This window comes from Aulonocara sp. 'chitande type north' Nkhata Bay, linkage group LG7 (assembly GCF_057382095.1).
Source record: "Aulonocara sp. 'chitande type north' Nkhata Bay isolate Kocher_YH1m ecotype deep benthic linkage group LG7, A_spYH_male_GT1.1, whole genome shotgun sequence".
Lineage (NCBI taxonomy): Eukaryota > Metazoa > Chordata > Actinopteri > Cichliformes > Cichlidae > Aulonocara > Aulonocara sp. 'chitande type north' Nkhata Bay.
Genome location: NC_141350.1, coordinates 67495876 through 67504788, shown reverse-complemented (window position 1 = coordinate 67504788; position 8913 = coordinate 67495876). Strand labels below are relative to the sequence as shown.

Here is an 8913-nt window from a genome sequence, read left to right as displayed (position 1 = left end):
TGTTCCAGCACCATCAACTGATCTGTTGGGACAGGGGTTATCATCAACTGCAGCTCCTGGACGTCCCACTACAGGAGCTGCTACTAGTTTAAAGTGAATGGGGAAGCAGCCTGCTGAGCTAAAAACTTATCCTGCCTCTCCCGGAGTTCTGCATTTTTCTTGCGAACCAGTGCGGGGTTGGGTTCATTCGAGCAATGAGCAGCAATGTGGTTGTCTTCCCCACACTTAAAACAAAACCACGGCCTCGGCATTCCAGGCACCTTAAGGCCCCTCTTCATGTTACTACTACTGATTGCAAAGCAGTCGGTCTTTTCAGTACTCTCTCTCTGATTTTGTGCTAGTTTTTCAACTTGCTTTGTCAGTTCAGCTATCTTGTTCTCAATATCAGAGGTTTCATCTCGCTTTGCTTTTACCACTAGGGGAGGATTACTATCATGAGTGAGGCTCGGTGGCTTTTTGTTTAGCTTTTCCAACTGTTTAGTTAGCTCGTTTACTTTCTTTTCAAGCTTTGATGTCTCATTCGGCTTTGAGTTAGTCAGTGGGACAGGCTCACAGTCATAAGAGGGCATATCAAAAACATGGTGGGCATACATGTTAGCTTTCGAAGCACCTAAATGCTTTTTCATCCTATCTAGCTTTGTGGAACGGCGGTCTTCCTCAGTTCTCAGCATGAGGAGGAATTCAGGAAATGTTGGTGGATTTCCCTTTTTGCACTCTAACTGTAAGCCGATGATGATGCTCTGATCCCAACAGCCCCTACAAAACTGTCTGAGCAAATGATCATTGGAATTTCCAGCTGAGGCTCCCCCTCTAGAAATTGCTCTTGTGAGGAGGCTATGGAGCCTGTTCAAGTATGCTGATGGCTTCTCTCCACTATCTTGGTTAGAGCCGAGAAATGCCGCAAACAACTCCTCTCCATCCTCCACAACACCAAAAGCAGAGTCAAGTTGAGTGATGTAGACACTTGGTGGTGAAGAGATGCCAAGAGGCTTCACAACATCAGCTGCTGGACTCAGCAAGCTCTCAAGAATCCTTCTCACCTTGTGAGCATCATTCAAGGAAGGATCGTTAAGGAGAAGATCAACTTGGGTGTGCCATGTTTCGTAGTCCACCTCACCGTTTGGCCTTGGCATCCGCCCAGAGAAGGTGCGCAACCTTATTTGTGGGGATGGTGAAGTGGTGGACTCACTTCGGATGACATGCTCCACAATCACTCTCTGGATCTGGGGGGGGTTAAAAACATCCTCACTGATGTGGACTGGGCTCGTTGGTAAACTAGCAGATGCACTATAAACATGTGTGGGCTCTGCAGGCTCATTTTGATCATTATTAGGTGTGTTAGCATTTTGAGCTGCATAGGGCTGTGTAGCATTACTGTGTACGTCATGTGATGTGCCCTGGTTCCCATGCAGTTCCTCCTGAAGCACATTCAAGAAACCTTTCCTGCCACTGCCTGCGACAGACTTTAGTTCGTCCAGGTATCTGCAAGCTATCTCCCTCCCCACCACTTCCTGACAAACATCTCTAATGGTCCTCGCAAACCACATCACAGCTGGGTCCTTTGGACATGGTACGGTACCCAAAGTAATGGGGTCGATTCTAGAGATAGACCTGTCAGATGCATACTGGACCAGGGCTCTACCCTCTGGTTGTCCTGATTCGTCAGGGATCCTCACTAATTTAGAAATATCTCCATTAACTTTGAACACAGCAGTTATTTCCTCATCTGTGTATTCTGGTCCTATACCTGTTACATACAGGGAGTTTTGACCATTAACCTCAAAACGATTGCAAATATCCATACCTGACTCAGTGGAAAAAATCTCAAAAATCTCAAACGTGCGTAGTGTGGGGTGGAAGATCAGAAAGCTACTATTAACCAATCTCCTGGCTGGCTCGCCACTTTTTATGTAACCTGGACGTGTGTCCCTCTATCTATAAAGAGATGATCTATACTGCTCGCCCAAGTGCAATGTCTACAATATCCGAATCTAGGTTTGGGAAGGAGATTGGCGGTAGCAACTCTGTAAGAGCAATGAGACTTCCAACCCACATAACACGCACGACCACAGGTTTATGAAACAAAGTTTGCTTTATATATTTCCTTTTGGATCAGTTCCCTTTGCTCATCCTCAATGTAGGGATACCTTCAAATGCAGTAACCATCTCAAATGCATCACAAAAATAATTGAAACAATCAAAATAGATGTAAGACAAGAAACACAATATTTCAACACCCCAAAGAAAAGGAAAAAGAAAAGAAAATAGCATGTGAGTGTCCAGTTCCTTATGGTGTCAGTTTATTCAGTTACCCACTGTCCTGGGTTAAGAACTGAAAACGACCTGAATCTCAGGCGGAGAAAAAGTAGCAAAGAAAATGATAAGGTATCTCTCAGGTGGGCTTCCTTTTGTTTTTTTCCCTACCGCCCTCCTGGTACGGCAGGCATCAACGTGTCGGCGTCCTGACACAGAGAAGGCCTCCACAGCAGCAACAGTGTCTTAGACCCACGATACCAGCTCCTCACTTGGCACCCATGGAACTGTACCTCAAAAAAAAACCAGTCTGCACACAAATATGCAGAATGTTAGATGTCCACATTCCTTAAATGTCCTTGTTCCTAATGTCCTTGGTTCTTTTGAAATATTAAAATAAATCTGCATCTTGTGACACATTAAAAGTAAATACACCGTATTACTGTGCATCACCCGCAGTTACAGTAACAGCACAGCTATTGCACGTGAACTGCGCATAACCACTTAGCTGGCCGCGGCTGAACTAGCAGGCCCAAGAAAGTAAAAACATTAGACACTCATAATAAACAAAACTGTCACAACATTGCAATACTATGAAAACACATCTTAAACATCATTAAACACATTTACTACTATTCTGACTGGTTAGTTATTTTTTCCACTGCAATAGCGGTGCTAAGTGAGCTAGGCTAACTCACCAGAATAGTTCAAAAAAGTTCGAAGAAATACTCCGACTCCTTTCAGGTAGGTACCCGTCTGTGGTTCACCGCTAACGACAGCTCTCTCACAAATGTTAATTAAACCTCTTTCCTCTCTTTCAACTGGAAAAAACCGTGCTCCGCGGCAGCATGGAGTTTTTCCTTGCCGTCCTTTTTCCTCTACACCACACCTTCACGCGCACGGAGCTGCAGATGGTGCCTTCAGGGCAAGCCCGGAAATTAAACTATCAGACAAGGACTACGATGCATTCAAAGAACCCTGTACTTCTGATTGCTGTAAATCTTACCAGGGTTACAACACCATTTACAACTCTGTTGGATCTGTTGGTAATTAAAGTTTGAGCTAATGCAGGAACTAAAACACAAAAAAGCAAGAAACAACACAAGACATTCCTCTACCTTTAACTGAAAATGCTTTATGGTGGTAAACTCTTGGCCAGCCAGACTGCTTCTCTGTGGCCTGTAGACTGACTTCAACCATGGAAACCCTGAGGTTTCCAGATGTGCCTCCTTCACCTTATCTTAGATTAATGTCCTAGTAGTGATGCAGTGCCAATGCAACAAGTGCAACAACTTGTCAGTGTTTTAATCTCAAACCTCCAACAAAAACATGAAAACAGCCTCTTTGCACCTCTGCATTTATACAGTTTGAAGAAACTACAGGTCACTGTGCTCGGCTGCAGCTCTGTGAAATACCATGACATCCTGGAGGCTTTTTGCTGTGAAGCTGCAGGGCACAAGATTAGACTAAAAATCAGTGCACCCGGCCACACAAACATGGAAAGCTGCGCTCTGCAAGAGCTAAATCTATACTTCATGTTTTTTGTATGGATTAAACAAAAACAAAAAGACTTCGGTCAGCTTAACAGGTTGAAGTAGCTAGATATTTCTAGCCTTTGCTGTCACCTGCTTTCAGTTTATAGTGCACAGACATGACTGTCACTGTTTCGTCTTGAGAGCAGCCAATCAAAAGACTTAAACAGGATGGAGCATGGGCACTTTCACATGAGTAGACAGTAGATTAACATCTCTTCAGTTCAAGTGCACAACTGTAAGACAAGAGATTCAGACATTATACCAGTTTTCACAGATGTATTCAAATCATAAGAATGTAATGACTCACCTAAACCTCAGGTACTTTTTGCTTCCAATTGAACTGACAAGGCTGTTATCAAAGTGTTGTTAGGTAGGATGAACAGAGGTGAGGATGAAAATGGTTCCAGATTGTTTGGGTTTGTATCCTGGTTGTCACTGGAGATGAAATCAGAAGGGCTGGTGGCTGGATATGAAAAAAGAAGTCTTGGAAGCAAAGGGATGAACTGTGAACTCTGATAGTTTTTGACAATTGCAGATTTAAAACCTTGAGCCTGAACTTGTTAAACATAAGCAAGTTTGTTATGACCATCACTTCCAGCCACATCAAAAAGTTTTGGGTAGTCGCGTTTCCTGTTGAGTTTGTTTCTGGCAGAGTCCTGTCTTTGGACTCTCATTTGGCTTGAAGACATCGTTGACCTGTCCTGAAAATATGGCCAACTGTCATAAGATTGCATTTTGGCATGAACCGGCTCATAATTCTGACGTGCAGCTGCAGAGTTAAAGGCAGGCCGTTCTGATCCAAAGTGGGTTGAAGTTGACCGCGACGTAAAGTAAAATGGCTCATAAGCCTGTTGTGCTTGTGAGTGTCCAATAGCAGCATAGTTTAAGGCAGGCCAGTCTGAGGTTAACCGATCTGAGCTTGATTGTGGTTTAATATGAAATGGCTCATAAGTTTGCTGCTGTGGTGCTTCGAAGTTCAGGAAAGGCTTTGCAGATGCAGCCATGAATGAACTAGATTGTGGTTTAATTGGATATGGCTCATAAGTTTGCTGTTGTGTTGTTCCAAAGTAAGGTCGCTCTGATACAGCTGGGGTTGAACTTTGTGGTTTAATGTGAAATGGCTCATAGGTCTCTTGCTGTGGTGCTGCAAAACTTAGGAAAGGCCTTGCTGATGCAATGAGGTTTGAATTCGATTGTGGTTTAATGGGATGTTGCTCACGAGTCTGTGTTGTTCCAAAGTTCACAAGAGGCCGTTCTGTTCCAATATGCTTTGAACTTTGTGGTTCAACACCAACTGGCTCATGAATGTTTTGCTGGGGTGATGCAAAACGTAAAGGCCTCACTGGTTCCACCAGGGTTGAACTGGACTGTAGTTTGATGGGATATGGCTTATAAAGCTTCTCCTGTGCATCTGCACCAGCAGAGTTTAAGAAGGGTTGCCTTAATCCAATTATGGCAGACTTCGATTGCGGTTTAACTAGATATGGCCCATAACTCTGGTGTTGTGTTATTCCAAAGTTCACAAAAGGCCGTTCTGCTCCAACCTGATTTGAACTTGGTGGTTTAGCACGAACTGGCTCATGAATGTGATGCTGTGGTGATGTAAAACGTAAAGGCCTCGCTGGTTCAATCAGGGTCAAGCTTGACTGTAGTTTGATGGGATATGGCTCATAAGGTTTCTCCTGTGCTTCTGTACCAGCAGAGTTTAAGAAGGGCTGCCTTAATCCAATCATGGCAGAGTTTGATTGTGGTTTAATAGGATATGGCTTATAACCGTCGTGTTGCGTTGTTCCAAGGTTTAGGAAAGGCTGTTCTAATTCAGTCATGGTTGAACTTGGAGGTTTAACACGAACTGGCTTATAAGTCTGCTGCTGTGTTGTTCCAAAGCTTAAGAGAGGCCTTGTTGACTCAGCCAGAGATGAACTTGGCTTAATATGAACTGGCTCACGAGTCTCTTGCTGGGGTGTTGCAAAACTTACGAAAGGTCTTCCTGATCCAAATAAAGTTGAACTTGATTGTGGTTTCATGGGAAATGGCTGCTCCTGTGTTTCCATCTGGCCCATACCAGCAGAGTTTAAAGAGGGTTGCCTTGATTCAGTCGTGGCTGAAATGGGTTTTTCTGGGTTTAAAACATCAGGAGTCTCTGGTTTGTGTTGACTTGCCAAGTGGACAAAATGGCTATTGGTTGGGGTGTTGAGAGACTGAGAGACAGATGAAGAGGAAACAGATGAGCCGACCTGAAAACCTGGTTTGGCGACAGCAGGCGCATCATTTCCACCATCATGTTTTTTATTAGAAGAATTCTTTCCATCATTTCTTATCAGGAAATCAAGAAAGGGAATCTTCAGATTGAATTCATAGCTTTTGGGTTTGGGTGACAGATATTTCTTCTGTGGTGGAGGCTGGGGTAGAACAGTCTCCTTTGGCCATTTGGTGGCAACATTAGATCGTGGCTGCAAGGGGTTTGCAGGCTTGAGGTTTGAGGCTTTTTGGTACACAATGGGATGGTTTTGTTTACAGATATGGAAAGGGGCCGTCCTAAAACGTCCCTGCTTTTCCAATGTTTTGTCCTGGGCACTGATGTAGTAGAAAGGATGACAGTTCTCATAGTTGTAGGCTTCTTCCTCTCCTTCACTTTGCCACACTCCCGGTTGCACAAAACGTCTGGCTATGAAAGAAAACAGGTGAAGGTTAAGTTACAAATTACATTGTAAAATTTGGACATTTAGACTATATTTTCCAAACCAACACCTCTAGAACCTCAACAGCATATTTCTGCAGGAATCTATCATAAGAGCATAATTCATTTGATCTATTTAGCTTCATAATTGGTGATTAGCAGCACAGAAACAGTTTGCTAATGCACAGAGCTACATTACCGTTTTTTCAAATGAGGTTTCTCTGGGAGGAACAAGAACAAAGCAGAGATGTGCCATAAAGAATAAACCGGCCTGACAGTTGGCTTAAACAAGGTTCTTGTTTAGTTCCCTGTGCGACATTTTAAGCAGCGTAACATGAAGCACAGGACAACTCATATTTAATAGTGTGGAGCATTTAGACCCTGTAACTCCATAACATTAAAATACTGCAGATATACTCTACACAGTCCTGTTTCAATGTACATGGTCTTGAAACAGGACTGTGAATAAAGCTTACTTTTAATTAATTTTTTTTTTTACACTTACACTGGTATTTAACTGACAATATTTAATCATTTATTAGATTCAGATTGTAAAAATTACATTTCAGGACTGAAGAAGAGTGCCACCTCGAGTCCCCTTTATAGATTCTCCATTTGCTGTATAGCAAAACAATATTGCAATAAAGGAAAGAGTAAAACAGTTACATGTGGATTTTTGTATTAGTTCCCTCTTTTTCCTGTCAGTCACTGACTTAATTACCGACATATTGCTTTATTCTGCCACACAGAAATGCGGTTACATCAGGAAAGTTGTTAATTTAAATTACTCAACCTCCAACTTTCTGTCTGAATCCATGAAGGCGGAGGAGGAATGGCAGCAATCCCCCACGCCATGGACCCAGACAGTTTTAATTTGAAAGGCTAACTTAACCTGGTCCTAATCAGAAAACTACATCAAGATACAAACAAAAGCAAATGCACAGTTTGCTTAAAGCACCACCCTGACTTGTCAGTGCTGTGTATCAGATCGTAGGCCTAGTGTTTGGTCTTACTTTAATTAGGGGAGCTGGTAAATTGTTGCTAATGGCTCAATTCTTAACAGGGTTAGACTTGCAGGACGTTATAGTAACACAGGTATTTTAACAAGAAGAGTTTTAGCCCCATTTCCAAACAGCAGGAGGTGAGTCAGGCTTACCTCTTGGAAAAGCTGAGGAGTAGTTCACCTCACTCAACAAACAGACCAGCAATAATCTGTTAAACAGTTACAAATACACAGTCAAGGTAGACTCAAGTAAATAAAATGGACCTAATAAAACCCATTTGGTTTCATATTTAATGTGTTACCTTGTAATTAGGAAGCCAGCAGCCATGACTGCTGCAGTCGCTGTGTCCTCACAGCTGCGAGCGCTGAGCTGGACTGTGCAGCACAGCTGCCCTGTCAGCCGTGGATCCAGAAAGCCCAACTTCCAGCTCCTCCAACCAAACACCCACGAGACTCAAAGTCGAGCATCCAAGCCACGCGGCTGTCTGTGTGTGTCTTTTCTATCTTCCTAATGAAAAGTTGGGCTGAAGCAAACTCTGCCTCACACAGGTGCAAACACTTGATGTGATTGGCCTGGCTGAGACGTTAGAATGATTGAATCTATGCCCCAGAGAGGATGTGGACAATAAGAACACGTTTGATTTCAACTTCTACAGTACAGCGCTGTATTGTTTTCCTTTTACAGTTTTATGCGCTTATACACATTTTGACATGAAATAAAAGACTAATAATAAAAGTCTTGCATTGAGCTCAAGCACCAACATAAAATAAATCTGCCACATTAAAGGCAAATTTATCAGAGGTATGAAATATATGTTTTTTATGTTAAGAAAGCAAACAAAAAAAGACTTGAGATACTTTAAGATTAAATAGCTGAATTGTTCTTGGGGTGAGGCAACACTACATGACTGAATGTGCTGTTTAGCCTTCAACCACAAACTGAAGCTAATTTACCTGCCTGGTCAACGACACACTACAAGAACCTGAAAGTATCACCACAACCAGATTTGGCTGTGGAAATTCATGAACAGCTGAAGGAGGATGAGTCGGTCTGTCATCTGTGGCCAAGCCAGGAAATAAACATGTAAAGGCTCCAACATACACACAGTGAACTTGGGTGCTTTTATTTTGACGTTACTGAGAAAATCATGAGAGAAATAAATGAACACTGAACAGAAAATGGTAAAGGGACAGAACACATTTACAGTGTGCGTTAATCAGCTTGACATGTTTGAATACAGCTCTAAAAGCTTTCAAGCTATGTTCAAAAGGTTGATGAAAGATGAATAAAATTTTAATATCCGATTCAAACTCTAGAGTAGACTGTTTTTCCTCTTTTTTGTACAGAGGAGGGAGAGTGGATACACTGACAAAGGATGTCAAAAATAGAGCTGCCAGGCAATAAAGAGGAAGACCTCAAAGACGATTCATGGATGTAATGA

At 42.6% G+C, this 8913-nt stretch overlaps 1 protein-coding gene across 1 annotated transcript; it reads right to left on the bottom strand.

Annotated features, from left to right (window-relative positions):
• Nucleotides 1-3537: 3537 nt before the first annotated feature.
• LOC147326769 (uncharacterized) lies at nt 3538-8028 on the bottom strand. Its single transcript, XM_086302132.1, has 4 exons — nt 7774-8028; nt 7625-7680; nt 4096-6456; nt 3538-4021 (listed from the first exon to the last, which is right to left on the bottom strand). The coding sequence occupies exons 1-3, from the start codon at nt 7797-7799 to the stop codon at nt 4349-4351; spliced, it is 2190 nt and encodes a 729-aa protein (XP_086158258.1). The 5' UTR covers nt 7800-8028; the 3' UTR covers nt 3538-4021; nt 4096-4348.
• Between the last annotated feature and the right edge of the window lie 885 nt (nt 8029-8913).

Bases quoted from the DNA above. Each gene is read 5' to 3' on its own strand.
- LOC147326769 (XM_086302132.1), bottom strand. From the start codon at position 7,799: ATGGCTGCTGGCTTCCTAATTACAAG. The intron at 7,681-7,773 runs GTAACACATTAA...ACTGTTTAACAG, and splicing joins GCTGGCTTCCTAATTACAAG to ATTATTGCTGGTCTGTTTGT. The intron at 6,457-7,624 runs GTAAGCCTGACT...TTTCTTTCATAG, and splicing joins CTCCTCAGCTTTTCCAAGAG to CCAGACGTTTTGTGCAACCG.